At 42.1% G+C, this 19,454-nt stretch overlaps 1 protein-coding gene across 2 annotated transcripts in view; it reads left to right on the top strand.

Annotated features, from left to right (window-relative positions):
- NCEH1 (neutral cholesterol ester hydrolase 1) overlaps window positions 1-18,751 on the top strand; it is a 25,850-nt gene extending 7,099 nt beyond the window's left edge. The window contains exons 2-5 of one of the 2 annotated variants that reach the window (XM_006021717.3): window positions 6,439-6,667; window positions 7,893-7,962; window positions 14,352-14,523; window positions 15,431-18,751. In XM_006021717.3, coding sequence (XP_006021779.1) covers window positions 6,439-6,667; window positions 7,893-7,962; window positions 14,352-14,523; window positions 15,431-16,048 — 1,089 coding nt within the window. In that variant the 3' untranslated portion in view covers window positions 16,049-18,751. Of the gene's footprint in view, window positions 1-6,438; window positions 6,668-7,892; window positions 7,963-14,351; window positions 14,524-15,430 lie in introns of those variants that run through there. The other variant, XM_025201766.1, reaches the window with a different exon arrangement.
- The last annotated feature ends 703 nt before the right edge of the window (window positions 18,752-19,454 follow it).

Here is a 19,454-nt window from a genome sequence, read left to right on the forward strand (position 1 = left end):
GAGCAAATAGAAGCAGTGCTCTTCCCCCCAGCTCTGGAGCCATGCAAAAGCTCTGACTGCACCCCACTCCAGTCACCTGGTGATCTTACAGCTCACTGCTCATGAGGAGCTCCAGCAGAAACCTGTGCTGACTGGGCGGGAGCGTGGAGCTCAGAGCACAGACAAAATCCCACACACCCCGTTGCCTTGCTCCTGGATCCACTATCGGCTTTAATCTTTGTACTCTCCTGTTTCTAGTTCTCACGTTTTCTTTTATTTTGCCTTCTCTCTATCTTTTGTCACAACCCAAAGGTGTGATTTTTGTTTTTGTGTGTGCTTTGGCACCACTGAATTATTTTCCTGCCAATTTGTAGCTTTCTTTGCAGTGTGCATTTCTTTTTTGCAGCACAGAAATGCACTTTGCAAAGAGTTCCCGCCATTTGTATTATAATTCGAGCCCCATTATTGGCTTGTGTGAAATTATTCACACGTGGCGGCTAGTGATTGGCTTGCTAGCCGTATAAAAAGCTTGAGTGGTTTCCGCCCAAGTTGGAGGACTCCACGAACACCAGGAGGAGGAGACTTCACGCTGTGTGAAGATCTCTAAGCGCTGCTATCGGACCCAGTGCATTTCAAGCAGGCAACAGGGGTCTGATCAGCCTCTAACCTCTCCCCGTCGCCGTTCGCAATCATCGACGTATCCCTCTCCCTGCGTGCAAAAGGATCCACGGAGCCTCGACAACTCCGTGGGAGTGATCGAATATGGTCCGAGTCCTCAAATGAGGATTTAAGCGGAGCTGTGCCTGGGAAACTGTCCAGCCTACACTGCGACCATCTTCGGTGTAAGTAAACAATCTTGAATCAACCATTACGCGTCTGTGACTAATTCTAGCGTGCCACCTGTTTTCTCCGACCTAGCGTGCCCGGGCTGCTGGCCACAGCCCGCGCGGAGCACAAAAAGGGCCCGGATCGCACCCGGCCCGCACATCTTTTACTTCTGCTTTTCTGCCCTTCTCCTTCCAGCCTCTCCCCTCCCCTCCTTTCCTGCCCATCCAGCATGCAGAGGCTGCTTACAGACTAAAAAAAGCCAACAAAACCAAACCATGCTTTACCAGAAGCAGCAGCTTTGGTCTGGCTCTGCAGCATCTGTATAGATCAGGTGCTTCAGCAGGGTTTTTTGGCACTTTTAGCTAAAGCTGATTCAGTCAGCTATTACTAATAGCCTATTTACCATTATCAGCTGTTACTAATCTAATAGCCTATTAGATAAAAGCACCAAAAAAACCTACTTAAAGTACCTGATCTAAACAGACACCGGGGGTCCAATTAAGTTGCTCTGGACATGTATGGGGCTTGGTGCAAGAACGCGCCGAGTTTAAAGCAACGGTTTCTTTGTTTGTTTGTGTGCTTGTTTTTGATGTCTGCAAGCACTGAGCATGACTTGCAGTAGTCTTTCACAAGAAAGGTGAGCATACGGATGTCAATGAAGGCCTGTGCACTCCTTATTTGCTTGTGTTGACTGATCTGCCAGTAGCCTTGCTGCCACTAGGTGTTCCCAGAGTCAGAGCAAGTCTATGGCTCTACAGAGATTTTCATTAAGACAAAGCTGGATTTCATCTCATGTTGTCGCAAGCATATTCTCAGTGCCCTACAAATGATGACCCAGGGCTAGATCCAGGGAACTCCACTGAAGTCAAAAACAAAATGTTGATAAACTTACTGGACTACTTTGAATCTCAAGGGAAGCAATTCGAATGGTTGAATCTATCTGAAATATTTCTAATGCACCTTTCACCTTTATATCTCAAGTGCTGACTTTCTTTAAAGCAAAAAAATAAAGTGGGTTTATCCCCCGCCATCCCCCGCACTTCCCTTCTCTTCCTTTCCCCTCCCTGACAGATCTTTTTTGTTTTGTTGGTTGGGTTGTACAGAAGGTGGGGATTGCTGGGAGGCTTTATGAAGTCAAGGTAGCTTGACAACATGTGAGAGCTTCTTAGACACCCTGACTGCTGGGTCCTTTCAGTACCCGGGTCAACCAGTTTTCTGTAAAACCAACAGGAGTTGAGCCTTATAATGGAATGTTTCTGACTTCTGGGGCTATCTAGTAACTGTCCCGAGAGACTGTGAGCTCCAGTGAATAATCTGGAAGCCACCATGTTAAGTGTTAGCTGTTGCATGAAACTGCAGCGGGCAGAAAATTTCACAAAATTGCCTTCGCTGTTTATTTTTGATTAAAAAAGAACTGTTCCTAACAACCGTGCCAGGATGGATAAGGTCTCGGATCTTTAGCTGTGGTAGAGCTGCACAGCACCGCTGAAGTCAAAACCAAAATATTAATAAACATACTGGACTTGCTGAACCTTAAGGGAAATGTATTCCTTCCCTTAGAGCAATTCTTTTGACCCACACTGATTTGCTTTTTTCTAACATAGCATGCAACCTTGAATTAGATTTGCCTAAGATAATTTAAAAGGAACATATGCAGAACAGCATGATCTGGAATTCAAAGATAAACATTTGTGTGCATTCAGCATTTTCTAGGCTTGGGTGGATATTTCTTGTGCTTTTATGGAGGAGGACTTTTTACAGCATATGAAGCTTGGGTTTGATTTATAAAGTCTCTGGAACCTGGGCCCTTTCTTTAACCACTAGATATTACCATATTTGAAGCAGGTCACCTTTGTTAATGTCCCTCAAATTTGGAAGTGGATTCCCCCCCTGGTTCACCAAACAGGGTTTCATAGTCTTTTAGGTAAACTTCAAACTTACCTGTGGAATCCATAGGTGGAGTGGGATGTAGGAGTAGGTTACAGGGATCAGCTTGCTGTTTATAAAGCACCTGGATTAATGTTGCTCTCTTAGTTCTGGTATATCAAATATCTTAATGCTGATGTTCTAAATGTTTTAAAATGCCATAGGTAGGAAAGAGGGCCATAAATCTGAAGTGGTAAAAGTCCCATGGCAAGGACACTACAGAGTACAACAAAGCTTTCTCTGCTGAGGTTGCTCCAAAACAGGTTTTTCTTCTGTGCATGCATGGAAGCAGTGTGCTTCTGTCCTCTGTCCAAAAGCTCATATACAATGGTACTGCAGGATGGAAGTCTTACCACTGGAAAGTAACTAGGGAAAACAGCAGGGCAGAGGTTAGTAAACAGATAGGAATGTTTCTTAACACAGAAACCACTAATGAAATGTTCACCCATAGACGCACTTGGAAAATCAGGAACAGATTGACACTTAGCAGGTTCCTTTGCAAAGCATTTATGTTGTTTAGGAAAATCCATGATTTTCAATAAGGCATGGTCCACACCAAATTTTAATACTGGTATAACAGCTCCAAAGGGGGGAGGGGGGGAGAGGGGTTTCTTACACAAAAATATTTTAAGCCAGCATAACCCACTAATGTGAATGCAGTTACACTAACATATTGATGACTTATACCAGCATGGCTTATCTCCTTCCCATCTAGATGTCACAACCCAAAGTTGTGATTTTTTGTTTGTGTGCACTTCGGCACTGCTAAATTATGTTCCCGCTAAATTGCAGCGCCTTTGTACAGTGGAGTTTTCTGCAATAGGAGAACCCGCGTGCAGAAGAGTGTTTCCCGCCAGTCTGAAGCTTTCTTTGCATGGTGCATTTCTTTTGCATCATAGTGATGCACGGTGCAAAGGAGTTCCCGCCATTTGTATTTAGATTCACGCCACATTATTGGCCAGATCTAAATTATGCCCACGTGGCGGCTAGCTATTGGCTTGCTAGCCGTATAAAAGGCTTGGGTGGTTTCCGCCCAAGTCGGAGAGAGAGACACGGAGGGACAGGGACAGGGACAGGGAGAAAGAGCGTGAAGATCTCTAAGCGCTGCTGATCCCTTCGAACCCAACGCGTCTCTCTTAAGAAGGCAATAGAGGCTTAATTACTGAACCGAACCCGCGGAGCCTTAACAACTCTGGGGGCCCAATTGCCGAACGGCCTCTAGCCTCTCCCCATCGCCGAGCGCAATCCTAGACGTATCCCTATCCTATATACCCAATTTTTGAACCCACGGAGTCTTAACAGCTCCGGGGGACCTGGGAACCGAACAGAACCCACGGAGATTCAGCAACTCCGTGAGGAAAGAATTGCCGAACCCGCGGAGCCTAAACCACTCCGGGGTCAAAGAACCGAGTTTGTCAGAGTCCTCCAACGAGGACTCAAGCGGAGCTGCGCCTGGAAAGCTGTCCAGCCTACACCGCGACCACCTTGGGTGTAAGTAAATAATCTTTTCAATCAACCATTACGCCTCCGTAACTGATTCTAGCTCGTGCGTACCTTACCACTCCGCGGTTTTCTCCGGCCCCGCGTGCCCGGGCTGCTGGCCACAGCCTGCGTGCACAAAGACGGGCCCGGCTCGCACCTGGCCAGGACGGGGTCGGGAGCCGGCCCGCACACTAGAAATGATTGTATGGGTGTGAGGAACACTAGGGAGGTTGTATTAGTGCGGTTACACCACTGTATCTAAAGTAATAAAGTTGTGTGTGTGTAACTCCTTAGTTATGTGAAGACATTTTTCCAAACACATGCTATTTACATTAAGTAAAAAGTCAGTTCTGATACTAGTGTTCCTGGGTAACAATAGTTTCCTATCTTGGTCAGGGTTACTATTCCTGTACCACCCAGATCCACACCGACCTCTTGAAAATGGCTAGAAAGGGCTTAGTTTCTTGCCCATTCCTTAGCACAGTGGTGCTCAATCTGTGCCAAATGTGGCCCACAGAGCTGTCATCCGCAGGGCTCCCCAGAGGTCTGGAAACTTTGTAGTGGGGGGAGCAGTGGCCATTAATATGGCCAGCCTTCCCCTGACAAATCCCTAAGCCCCATTCCCTGCATCAGATCCAAGCCACACACCCTTCCTTCTCCAGTGGGTGGTCCATGCCCCCTTCCTTCCCTCTCTGTGGTCCAGAGCAAGCTCTTTTCCCCTGCAGGGCTGCACTGGGGCAGGTCTGTGAGATGGTGGCCCACGCAGGCACACTGGTTGGATCTGGCTCCTGGATGGACCAGGCACTGCCAATCTGGCCCACTGGGCAAAAAGGTTGGGCACCACTGCTCTAGCATGCTTCAGGCTGTTCAAAATGGCAAAACCCTTCCTTCCACTCTTTAATAAGCACTAGCAGCTTTGCCCTTGGAGATGTACTCCTCCCCACTCGGTAGTTTGGGTTGATATCATCTCTTTGTCTGTAGACCTTGCAGGACATAGGCGGGGGGAATCATGTATTACAACCATAATTACTATAGAAATAGAGTAATTTATATACTGGGAAGCAGTCCTCTACCATTCTGGTAGAAGGAGCTCTTAAGCTGGTTAATGTAGGCACATTATCTTTTCTGCAGAAAACGAACGTGGAACGAGAGCCTGCAGTTTAAGGCATAAGGAGGGGAAAGGTTAGGCCACTGCAGTTCACCAGAACAAAGGGCGCTGGGCTGAAAGAAGATCATCGGCTGACCCTACTCCTAGAAGTGTGATCTCATTTTAGGGAGTACAGCGAGTCAATGCAGGCTGGGCTGCCTGGTGAAAACCACTGTTTCCCTGAAAACTTCCTTCCCCTCTGTCACAACTGTCCTGCTTTCAATCTTATTGTCAGTAACTGGGGGAGGGGGGCAGTTTTGTTTTTGATTTGTTGTTTTGTTGGGTTTTTTTAAGGAAAAGTCTCGCTAGGAAAGTTCATGCTTCAGGGTGGCTCTTTTTACATAGAGCAAGATGACTACTCTGTGTTTATGTCTCCTTTTCCAAGCTTTTCAGACATAGATTAAGTCTTGTGATCACTGCTGCCATGAAGCAGATGCTTATAATAAACTTGAAAATGAGTGAACAGAGATGTAGACACAGGTTAAGTTAACGGTTTAAACTGCTTCAAGCTGTAAGAAGGAAGGCAGAATAATAAAATCAGTGGTAGAGAACTTAGACTAGAGGTCCATAGTTTCATTGGAAATGCTGCAAAAGCTTCTGTTTTAGCTCTCCGGGAAGAGCTGTGAATGGTACTTCAGGGCTCCATATTGCTGTATTAGGGAGGCTTCTCGTACAGTCCTCAATAGCTTTCACTTGGTGGCCTGCAGACTATGTCCGAGGGATCCGTGAAAGAAGATTATAATCAGTCAAAAGTATATGAATACCCACACTTGCAAGTCAAAGCAGTCCATACCTCTGTTCAAAATTTTTTAGAGGTCTGCAAATGAAAAAAAGGTTGAAAACCACTGGTCTAACTACTTTTCAAACATCTCAGTCTTGGAGGTGCTAATGGTGTGAAGTGGTATGACAATTGAAAAAGTCTTATGATACCATCATTTTCCTGGTGCCTGTCTCATTGCAAGCACTGCCATTGAAATGTCATCAAACACCGTTGAAATGAGGTAGGATGAGTTTGTGAGTAATACAAGTGATCACTGTGTATTTTTGTCATCTCATTCTCCTTAATTCTTTCCTAGTGCAACCTGGTTCACTATCTAAGACTCAGCCATCACTTGACAGTCCTGAATTATGTGATTGGTGTCTTTGACAAATTGGAGACCCCATCCTCTGAACTGGTGAAGATCAAAGATACCCAGTTTGATGGAGTAGAAGTCAGAGTGTTTGAACCTTCCAAGAAGGAGGACAAGGCACTAAGGCGCAGCGTGGTTTACATCCATGGTGGAGGTTGGGCCTTGGCAAGTGCAAGTATGAATCTATCATTAATTAAATAGAATTAAAGTGTGTTCTGATCGGGGCGGTTTGTAAGCAAAATCTTTCCTCATCCCAGAGCTGGAAATGTGGCTGTCTGAGACGTACCTGATTTTTAAAAAGAGGGTCCAGTAGTAGCTATCCTGACTGTGCCACATGAGAGACAAGAGAATAAAGTGCATCCTTTAACAGCATGTGGGCTATGAACATATTAGGAAGAAATAATAGTTACTGTTTAGCAAAAATTACCTTGAAATTTAGGGCGTCTTACACCAATATTAACCTGGCCACAGAAGTATCGCTTCTTTGATGGCTGCAGACAGTGATATCACAGCCACTGATCCAGCCATGCTGTTTGGCCTGTGGTTTGCAATTGTGGTAAACATTCCTTTGCCTTTTCTGCTCTCAGAGAAGTTCCTCCAGTGAGTCTCTTCAAGAAGGGCTTTCATACACAGCTGTTAGCTGTTATGACGCCTGCTAGAACTCCAGCAGCTTTATTTGTTCTGTAGCAATTTGCATGGCACTCCCACTGTGCAAAATGTTTGCATCCATATTATTGGGCTTCATTCAGATCACTATAACTCGGCTGTGACTAACGCGTCATTGCAGTTCGTGAGCTGTAAAAATTAGTGGCACGCATACTACAGTTAAATCTTGAGACTGGGTACTTAATATATTTGCATATTCTACATCCCCCATGAAATAAGTATTCAGTAGCCAAAGAAGACCAAAATTATAGAAAATAAGTCCTGGGAAATAGAATGGTCTTGATCCTGCTGCCAGCTTAAGTGAATAGTCTCTTTAATAGGATTACTCACTTGAGTAAAAGCAAGGTTGAGCTTGGTGTGCAAGCTGTTATAAAATGATTGTATATGTGATGACTCAGTAGCATGTTTTACCTCCATGGCAATGGTAAAGGTAAGGTAGACAGATTAAATGACCAGCTGGAAGTTATACAAAAAATGATGATGAACCCATGATTTGAAGGCAGGAATTATCTGTTCATTCCATAGCAGGTAGTGCTTTATCAATCATTGCATTCTATTGGTTTACATTTACATAAAGATTTGCTGATAGTAATGAGATCATTGTATTGTCTAAGATTCTTGTTTATTATTTCAGGGCTTGATCCTTCTTATGAATCCAAATTTATGTGTTGCCATATAAAATGTTGTTAAACTTGGAACAGTCTGTCATTAACGTATGCCTCTTTTATTTCTAGGAGCAAGCTCCTATAACAATCTCTGTAAAATCATGACAGAATCTCTGAAGGCTGTAATTGTGTCAATTGAGTGAGTAATCTATAATCAATAAAGTAATTTAAGGTATTTATAAATATATATCTTTATAAATGAGTGAGGGTTTTTTTTTTTATCTTATTGCTGTGATTTGTTTAAATGGTTCTAACTTGGAAAAACAGTCTTTTTAGCAGTAAGATATTTTTGGTCCTTCTAACTGACAATGAGAATGAGAGTGGTTTCTGAATATGATTTTAATTATGGCCCCATCAGTTGTTCTAGCTGTTTAAAACCCAATTGTAGAAAAAAAATAGCGATAGCCAGTATAATTGTTTCCTTTAAGAAATTCTTTGTCTATTCAATGTTGTAGATGCATATGAAGTTGCTAGCCTAAGATGGAGTAAATCACTCGTGTTAAAATGTTGCTTTGAGGATTATAATGCAAGTATAGACACAGACATTATCGTCTACACTTTGAACGGAAGTAGAAACATGCATCACTCAGTTTCTCTATTTAGTTGCTAGGATTGTGCATGGTCATTGCCACTATACTTTCCAGCTGGAGGCTGAGATTTGAGTGCCAGATTCAAATTAAGAATGTTTCATGTCCATCCAAGAACAAGAGTTTAAACTGTATGACACTGCTCCTACACCTAAATATGCTGTGAAGCCTCCTGGCTTTCCACTGTTCTGCCAACCGCACTATTCCATAGATCTAATTGGAGCCATATGCTTTATCCAAGGGACAAGGCAGCAAAGAACGAAGGCATCTTTTTGGATAGAGGCATCCCCATAAGGTGGCTAGCCTCTCAAGCCACTAAACATGCTGCGACTTCATTTTGACTACCCCTTGTCAAATTTAACATTTTCATTCACAAAAGCAAAGCACTTAATGCAGTCATTCAAGTTCTCCACTGGTGGTTTATTACTTTCAAATTTGAACACAGGATTAGTGTCTCATTATGTTGACTTGATGTTTACTGATAAACTATATTGAAATGAATACTGTAAGGGGTAGGCTTTTCAGCACCTTTTATTGTCTCTGTTAATAACTACCAAAGTAAAGAACAGATGTTGGTCATTGCAGAGAAGTAGCTATCACCACATTCAAAACCTCTTATCATTCCTTTTATTGTTTAGGATGCTGTAATTCCGCCTGTTTTCTTGAGTTATTGTTGTTCGTCTTCTCTCCCCAACCATAATATCTCTCAATCAAGCCTTTTATACTCAATTAGTGCAGTCTAATTTGATTTCTCATTGGTTTAATTGCACATCTCACTTGCATGATGCATACCCAATCTGTTGTGCAGGGGGCTCCCAAAAACCTCTCTCCTCTCACTTAAAGTCCTGTAATATTCCATCTGCTTTCTAAAGTCCCAGAAGATTGAGGAATTGAAAAAGCTACTTATCTCGGTCTTGTGCCTCAAGTTTGCTTTGCACATCTGATTTTCTGTTAAATGCAAAACTTTCAGCCAGTAGAATATTAAAATGGTCATGTGGACCCCTGCTTTTCAGTTGCATGCATTTTTTGGGTCAAATCACTTCTAGCATGTGTTGAGAACATGGTATCTGAATGAATGAATCCAGGGATAATCCACACCTGGCCCAGGTGTTAGACCCAGCCCATGTAGCCATGTCATCTGGCACATGGGTGCTGCAACAATTGATATCATAACCAAATTCCAGCTTGATGCAGCTCTACATTACGGTTTGCAGTTCAGCCCTGTGCTCTGGATATAGCCTGTGTACTGAATTCATGCCACTCATCCAGGCCAAGTTAGGCACCACTGAACAAATAGGCTGGAAACAGGCTCTTATATGCCATTTCCAGAATCCAATGTAAAAAATGTGACTGACTTTTTAAGTACTTCAGGAAGTCTTAGCTGGATTTGGCTGATATCATTTTAATTCTCATTCCTACATCTTTACTCACGAAGGGCACTATATATGAGTGTGACTTGTATCTTTCAGTTGTGAATTGAGACACTAGAAATGAAAAACAATCTTCCTCAACTTGAAGAACAGATGGTCAGATGCAAGAAAAAATGAGAGGAACGGAGATAAATGCTGCCTGGAAGCAACCCATATTAAAGATTCCTTTTTGGTCTGGGGGAAGGAAAAGTGTACTTATAGATGTATAATAGTAAAGTGGGGTTATTCTAAAATGGGTGTTAAAGGGTAGCAGGTTCCACAGCTGTATGTCCTTATATCACAAAGGCAGGCAGTCTATGTGATGATAATACAATCCCTAAGATGAGTGGACCTATCAGGATGACGCTTTTAATATGCCTGTTCCTATACCACTGGAGAGGTTAAACTAAAGTCCCAGATTTAAGTCAAGCCACCTCTTTATAGGTAATAAAGAACATAGGGCAAGAGTAGCAAGATCAAATATGCCATTGCATTTTGAGGAGGAAGTAAGATAAGGCCTAGACTGGGATTTAAGATACAGTGTTTGAAGCTTGTTAAGGCCTGACATGTCAGGATCTGCCTACACTGTAGTCTTAGTCCATGCTTCTATATGCTTTTGCCTAAACCCTTCTTCCATTTGCGTGCAAAACCATCAAGTACATAGTTTCATAGTAGGTAGGGTCAGAACGGACCTGAGCAGATCATCAAGTCTGACCCCCTGCCATGGCAGGAAAGAATGTTGGGGTCCAACAACACCGGCTAGGTGATTATCTAGCCTCCTTTTGAAGACCCCCAGGGTAGGAGCCAGGACCACTTCCCTTGGAAGTTGGTTCCAGATCCTAGCCACCCTGACTCTGAAGTACCTTCTGATATCTAGCCTGAATCTACTCTTGGTCAACTTATGGCCGTTACTCCTCAGTACTCCCGGTAGTGCTCAGTGGAACAAGGACTCTCCCATTGCCTGCTGGTCCCCCTGGCCAGTTTGAAGACAGCCACCAGATCCCCTCTCAGCCTTCTCTTGTGGAGGCTGAACAGGTTCAGGTCCTGTAGCCTCTGCTCATAGGGCCTGCCTTGCTGTCTCCTGATCATGCAAGTGGCCCTCCTCTGGACCCCCTCGATGCTGTCCACCTCCCTCCTGAAGTGCGGTGCCCAGAACTGGATGAAGTACTCCAACTGTGGCCCGACCAGTGTTGCATAGAGGGGGAGGATCACCTCCTTGGACCTGCTTGAGATGCATCTGTGGATGCATAACAAGGCATGGTTAGCCTTCCTGACCGCATCCCCACATTGGTGGCCCATGTTCATTTTGGAATCAATAGTGACACCAAGATCCTTTTCTGCCTCTGTATTTCATAGATTCATAGATATTAGGGTCGGGAGGGACCTCAATAGATCATCGAGTCCGACCCCCTGCATAGGCAGGAAAGAGGGCTGGGTCTAGATGACCCCAGCTAGATGCATATCCAACCTTCTCTTGAAGACCCCCAGGGTAGGGGAGAGCACCACCTCCCTTGGGAGCCCATTCCAGACCTTGGCCACTCTAACTGCGAAGAAGTTCTTCCTAATGTCTAGTCTAAATCTGCTCTCTGCTAGCTTGTGGCCATTATTTCTTGTAACCCCCAGGGGCGCCTTGGTGAATAAAACATGTTCCATTGAGCAATGAATCTGTACTTTGTTTGAATTGCTGGAGTATAGGTTAAAGCTCAAGCTGAGTTTAGCTCAGCTGGAACCCTTTCTCAAATGTGCACACATACTTTGCAGTAAGGATGCTGGCAAAATCCAAATGCTAATAATCCTCTAGTATCCTAGCCACAATTTCCTTCGGAGGACAGACAGGTATTCCTGCAATTGGCAAAATATATTGGGAAAGAACCATGGAGCAACTCCATACAAAGAACTGTGGGATATGTCCCATGACAATGTGGGCAAGCATAGAAACAGTAGGGATGCAATAAAATGGAGGTTGGGCTTTTCTGCTGGAAACTTCATACTCATGTTAAGCTAAACTAAGATTTGAGATCCAGGTAGGAATCACCCAGGTTAACTGTTCAGTGTAGATATAGCCTTCATTAGCACACGTTGACTAACATCTTCTAATCACAAACATTTGGTCTATATAAGGCTTAAGACCCTAAGAGAATGGCAAGAACCAATCCCGGTTGCTGATGGCAAGGGCATGTATTCCCGCTATGGGGCTTTCACAATAAATGAAGTGAGCCGTACAGCTGATAAAAGCATCTGATCACCTGACACTCGGAAAAGATTAGGTCAAAAGTCTCAACCTGACCTGTGGGCCCCTAACTGACCCCAACAGTTAAGAGCACTACGAAATAAAGCAAGCATGATCATGACTACTGCTGCTACCTGCCATTATTAATGGCTGTTGAGGGTGAGGTAGTTTCAAAGCGGCACCCAGCTGGCACTCATTTATATCTTTAGGAATAAGCCACTTGTCTCAGACTCCAAAAAACAAGAGATTTTGAAATGTAATTAATCCTTTTCTAGAGAGAGAGAGGTTAAAACCTTGAGTGATTTAAAAGTATCTTTCTGATAGTGTTTTCTGTAACTGCAGCAATTTTAAGACAATGAAATATCCAAGGCTATCCCATTAACTTCTTTAGTGGAGGAGTTGGCAGTATTTGTATATCTAGAAGATCAGGAAACATTTTGCTCCAGACTTGCCTGGCTTTATTCATTTATATTACTATATCACCTACTGGGCACCAGCTTTAATTATGAGTTTATCGCACGTAATCCCACTCTGGTGATCTGGCTCACAGGTTGAAAGAGAGCAAATGCTGGCTGTTGCTTTCCCTGCACACCAGCCAGGGAAGATTGACTGACCAGTTGCTCACAACAGTCCAAACAGGAAAAACATACAAAAGAAAGCGGGTTCCCCTCTGTTGTGTACAGCAGAGAAGAGTGGCTTTTCTACTACCTCTAGTGGATTGATAACAGATTACACATGACAGATTTAAGCAGCAGTTCAGCCAGCATGTGTATACAAAACTGCTTGGAGAAAAGTCAAATGAAACAGACTGGACTTTAATGCATGTTGTTAAGGGAAACCTAGATGCAGCTGAAGGAAAACAAATTAAGCTACAGTGAAGGGGAGTAGGACATAGGTTTCCTATCGCACAAAAATTTTTGAGATCTCAAAATTGCCCCATCTCACATAGCACAAAGTTTTGATTTTGACCATTTATATATTTTTTTTTCGTTTTACCTTGTCTGCTTACACATGTTATACATATGTTAAAACCAAATAACTGGAATTTTCACTTAGAACATGTTGGAACAACATTTTTGATCATTTCAAAACTCTTTTTTTTCAATTTGAGCCAAGAAGCTCTTGGAGCATATAAACCTGAGAATTGTATAGCTTTTGCACGGACCTCAAAAGTTCCTGTAATCCAGGAAGGTAGGATCCTCCCCATCTAAACTGTCCCTAACAGTTGTTTGCCTAACATGCATTTAAAGACATCCAGTGATGGAAATCGCACAACTGCCTTAGGTTATTTCTTCCCAAGATTGCCCACCTGCATTGTTAGAGTGTTGTTCTAATACCCAAATTGTATCTCCCTTGTTGCAGTTTAAGCCCATTAATTTTTGTCCTGTCACCTATGGATGAGGAGAACAATTGATTGCCATCCTCTTTATAAAAACTCTGTTTGTATTTGAACACAGTTGCCCAAACTCCCTTGGTCTTCTCTTTGGATTAACTTAATCCCAGGTCTTCCTATCTTTCCTCATGCATCATATTTTCTAGTCCTAATCAATTCTTGTTGCTCTCCTCTGGAATTTGCAGCATGTCTATATCTGTCTTGAAAAAACATGCCCCAAACTGGGGGGAAAAAAGTACTCCAGATGAAGAAGGCTATACAGAATAGAAAAATTGCTTCCTACTATAGCATCTGATGCTTCTGTTAATAAATCCTACTATTCTATTAACTTTATTTCTTTTCTTTCTTTTACCTTATACAATTGATTTATATTCAGCTTGTGATGCACTGTAACCTTTGGTCCTCTTCTGCAGTACTTCAGCCTAGTCAGCTCTTCCCCATTTTGTATTTGTGGATTGGTTGCTCCTCCTAAGTGTCATACTTTACACTTGTCTGTACTAAATTTCACCCTATATATTTCCAGCATATCAAGAGCTTTGAATGTTCATTCTGTCCTCTAAGTTTTAACAATATCTAACTTGCAAAGGCACAGCAAGGATGCATTCATTAATGTCTGTGATGCTGCTTGAGATCCTCTACCAGCAGATATTGTGGTATATAATACTAAATAAATATTTCCTAGTTTATTTGTATCCTTTTAGGTGAGCATTACTCTTTCATTATTAGGATTTAACATTGTAGAGGGTGTATATATGCAATATGAGTATTTAATGCCTTCTGTTTTCCTGATAATACTTAAACTGCATAGAACACAATATTTGTTGTGTTGGTAGTACATTGTAATCCTTCTAGAAAGGTATTTTTGAGTAATGGCTGTCCTACAGAAGCCTCTCTTTCTTCTTTTTGTAGATACAGGCTAGTCCCAAAGGTTCATTTCCCTGAGCCATTCAACGATGCTTTCCGTGCAGCTAAGCATTTTTTGCAGCCTGATGTCCTAGCGAAATACTCGGTTGACCCAGGTCGAATTGCAATATCTGGTGATAGCGCAGGAGGGAATTTGGCTGCTGCTGTGTGCCAGCAGGTAACAACTGCTGTTATCTCTAACACTAGAACAGTCCATAATCCAGTGGTGCATGTGGGGATATGGGTTATTTGGGGTGCGTCATCACAAGGTAACTTATTGGATTTAAAGGGTCATACCCAATTTGCATTTTTTTACATTTTGTTCTTGTGTGCATCTCATTGGCCCACAGTTAACTGAATACGTACGTGCTTAATTCATAAATTCATTTCCCAGTTTTGTATAGTTCTTGCACCTGGAAACCTTTGTCAAAGGGTTTAAAAATTGCTAGTGTAATATTTTTTTTCTATTTGCATCTAAAACAGTGTCTTTCAAACTGCCTTTCCATGATAGAACTGTAGGGAAAAAAATATTTTCCTACTACTTATTCTATGTTAATTTCTAATTTAAATTAAGAGGACTGTGATCTGGTTAGGATATTTAAGTAGTAGTTGATGGTTCAGTGTGGTAACATCATCTTTTATCATATCATTAACCACTGATAAACTAGTACATTTTGTGTTTGGGATAGTGAATTTTCAGCTCAATCTTAAAGTTGTGTTAATCATGTTCAGTTAGTTCTTCAGCAACCATGACAGAACACTTTTTTTGGCATCTGCATGCCTAAGTTTTCTTTCATCTAACGTGGGTGTAAATTAGTTGTAGTGTCATTGTTCAGTGATGCAGAACTGGGTCAGGTGAGAGAAGAACCAAGCTTAGGCTGCTAAGATTTCAGATTAAGAGCAAAATTGTCTGCCACTCGAGTTATACCGGCAGAGAATGTGGCTATCAAACACCAAATAGATGTCCACCTCCATCCTAGAGGAATTCCTTTCAGCGAGACCAAGACTAAGATCTAGATTTGCAGAGTAATGACTGTTTTTGTTTTTGTTTTACAATTTGACTCAAACTTCCATTTTTCTTACAGCTGAGTCGAGACACCAGTGTAACTAACAAACCAAAACTGCAGGCTTTGATTTATCCAGTCCTTCAGGCATTAGATTTTAACACCCCTTCATACAGACAGAACGTGAATATGCCTGTTCTTCCCCGATTTGTCATGATAAAGTTCTGGATAGACTATTTCAATGGTAACCCTGACTTTGCCCACTCGATGGTAATTAACAATCATACTGCCCTAGATGTGAGCCAGGCTGTTCCTTACAAGGGACATCTGAACTGGAGCTCTCTCCTCCCTTCAGTATTCAAAAAGAACTACAAGCCTGTAATACAAACCACAGGGAAGGCTGAAATCCTCCAGGAAATACCTGAACTACTTGATATACGTGCAACTCCATTGCTAGCAGAAAAAGAAATTTTGCAACTACAACCAAAGACTTACATCCTGACATGTGAGAATGACGTCCTTAGAGATGATGGGGTAATGTATGCAAAACGGTTAGAGAATGCTGGCGTGGAGGTCACACTGGATCATTTTGAAGACTGCTTTCATGGCTGCATGATCTTCACTGTCTGGCCTACTGATTTCTCCGCAGGACTTCAGACCAGGGAGAGCTACATGAAGTGGCTTGATCAAAACCTTTGAAGGAAGAGAAATTATCTCTAGAAAGCACAAAGTGGTCTATCTAAAGCCCGCTGTTTCCAAAAAAAAATGTGCACTTTTACTCTGACATCATCCATTCAAGATTGCGTCATAGCCTATATTTTGTGTACCACTAACTGCTTGGTTCATTAGCTTGAATAGCCTTGACAGGCATAGCAATTTGTAAAATGCTTTTTTTTAAAAGCTAGTCAATGTGAGTATCAGGTGGTGCCTTAATTGCTGCCACAATTAATAAATCCTGAGCAGGTGTAAGCAAGTACATCAGTATTCCTGAAACTTAATTCTGAAAATTCCTGAAACAGAATTTTCAAGTCAGGATACCTGCCTACTATTAGACAAAGACCACAGTTTTCAAAGTGGAGTCACTGCCATTAGCCATCGCAATCTTTATTTAGGCACTTAACTAGGAGAAGCCTACTTTTCAGACTGGCTGAGCTTGACTGAAGAAGGCAAGGGATGCTGTGGGTGCCCCTCCACCTTGAAAAATGGGCCAGTGGTGAAGGTGCTCAACAGTGAATTTAGGCACTGGCCTTTAAGGATATAGACGTACTGTTATTTATTAATTTTTTAAATTCCAATTTTGAGGCAGTTGAAAGGCAAGCTTCTTAGCCAAAAATGGAAACTGCTTTGGAATTTGGCCCTTATTATGATAGTTCCTTTAAACCAACACAGAGTTAAATAGCTTTTAAAAAGGAAGTAGCATAGGGAAGTCCTTCTGTTGGTTTTAAGAGAGATAACATGGGGCCTATAAGGCACACTGTTGTAAAACAGTGATAGTGTGCCACAGTTGAGATCCTTTCAAGGGTACCACACAATGTTAACACTGTTAGGTGTGCAAACATGATTCACAAGACAAACTGAGAGATTTCAAACAGGAATCCGAAGTGTTAAAATCATCTGACCTGTTATGGTTTTTCTGAGTCCTTTTGCAACAGAAAACTGATCTACTATTTTTCCATTAAAATAAAAAACAAGTGAAAACTAAGAGCTGGCATTTTCCAAGGGGTGCCTCATATCTAAACGGGTGGGAGCCACTGCTGTAAAGGCTTACACAAAGCACTTTATGCAAACAAAATAACCACCCTAAAGTCCACACAGGTAAAAAACAGTCAAAAGGCACCACCAGTGTCTTGCCACTACAATGGGAGTAGGTATTAGTTATCAGGTTAGGTGTAGACTAGATCTTACATGAATTTACCACTTTACAGTTGCATTTTTGGCTAACTGCCCTGCCTGTGTCTCACTTTAGAGCCTTTTCAATTTTGTGACCACTTTAAAGAAAATATGAAGTGTTCTAAAAATAACTCCTGTGGTTTGCACTAGTGTTTGTATTTAATGTTAGCAATTTTTGTTTGTTGAGTCTCTGCTGTGCTTGTAGCTTCCAGTCCATTGTCTTCCATGCTTGCTGGAAGTAAGCAAGCAAAATCACAAGAACTAGGCTTGAATCTGCAATCTAGATCCAGCCTGGAACTCTGCTGCATCTCTTCCTACCATGGACCAAATCCAAATCTCAGAAAGGAATAGCCTTGACTATTATGGAAAATAACTGGAGAGCCATGACTTGAACTTGTAAGACAAGGAAATGGAAGCTACTTACAACAGTGTTTATGGAAAATAACTGGAGAGTCATGACTGAACTTGTAAGACAAGGAAATAGAAGCTACTTATAACAGTGTTTATTCTGCATAATGTTTATTACATGCAAAAAAAAAAAAAAAAGTTTGAGCAAAAGCCAGGAACTGTTAGGATGAAGGGAGAAATGAGTCTTGTAATAAAAGCAGGGCTGTGGGATTTGAGATCTGGGTTGAATTCCCAGCTTTGCCAGCGACTTCCTGTGTGACCTTGGGCAAATCATGTAATCTCTGTGTGCCTCTGTTTCTTGGAGTAAGTACATGGCTACCTCACCAGGATATTGTGAACAGTAATTCACAAATATCACTGAAGCTCTCTGATATGGCACAGATCAGAGATGGCATAGAAAGAGCTGAATTTTCACCTCTCTCCAGTTTATTTTATTGTCTGGTCCCATGCTGCTTTGTGCCATTCAGTTACCTGTGCTTTGTTGAGGGCAACTTAATTTTTTGGTTCATTCTCTAAGGGTGCATCTATATGTTCCAACTTAAGGTGCTTTAGCCCAATTTAAAGTGCACTAAGGATGCGCATCTACACATGCGTGCCCTTAATGCACCTTTAAAATGGCGATTTTAGGCTATTTGTGCCTAAATGTAATACCAGGTATCAAATTTAGGTGTGAACAGCTAAAGCGCATTAACCCATGTGTAGATGTGTTAAGATGTGTTAACGCTATGTATGGATTGACTTAGAACTAACTTCAGTCCCATGTCAGTCCGCACGCACGGCATTAATGCACTTTAATGCATGCATGTGTAGACATGAAAATAAATTGCCTTAATGAGCATTAAGCTAATGCCCATTACATTTAGGTGCACCTAAATGCACGTGTAGACACCCCAAGTTTCTTGTTGCACAGACCTAGGCAGTGAGTAAGTCTTCCTGGCTTTTGTCAACTTATGATGGAACATTTTAAAATGGAACTTTTTATTACTTGATTTCTAGCATAGGGTTCTAGAAATTTCTAAAACATGTTGGCTCCTGTACACGGCTCCAACATGCTGGAAATCCAGTGCATTGGAGTGGACTTGATTAATTGAGTCTGCTGGAGCATGGAAATAAAATGTGCTCCAGCAGTCTCTGACATTACATGTATCAGCGTCCCCCATGCCAAAAAATGGTAGCAGGGCACTTTGAACTAAAGTTTGTTGGATGAGCTTTAGTTTGAAGTGCCCTACCGCCATTTGTCAGCACAGGGGACGCTGATACAAGTGGCGCTTGGGTGCTTTTAATTAAAAGTCCTCACTAATTAAAGCATCCTCTTCCTACCCCGCATGCCTCCCAGAGCACATGTAAAAATGCCTCATGTGCCTGATGGACCAAACTGCCCATAAATTAAAAGGAGAATAACTTGGGTTATATTGTATCATAACAAAATCAGGATATTAAGATTGTGTGGCTCAAGAAAAGCTAGCCATTGGATAAGATCATGATCCATATTCTGTCATGCAACTTTAAATGAACCTCTCACTGAGTTCACAGTTGCATAAGGGACCAAATAAATTGCTGGCATAAAATTTAGTAGGCCAGTAATTTAGCTTTACATCTCTGTATATTGAAGCAGAGTTTGGCCAATGTATCCAAGTATCCCAAGATATAGGAAGGTTCAAACTCTACTCTGGATTTCAAATCCCCAGCTTCAGGAGTATTTGGACAGGGTTCTGTTCAGACTTACAACTAATGCCAACCAAAGTTAGTATATACACTCAAAAGCCATGGCAAAGCATAATGTAGGTCCTGCTCCAAAGCGCTCTGA

The sequence above is a fragment of the Alligator sinensis genome, unplaced genomic scaffold, assembly GCF_000455745.1.
Source record: "Alligator sinensis unplaced genomic scaffold, ASM45574v1 scaffold379_1, whole genome shotgun sequence".
NCBI classification, from domain to species: Eukaryota; Metazoa; Chordata; order Crocodylia; family Alligatoridae; genus Alligator; species Alligator sinensis.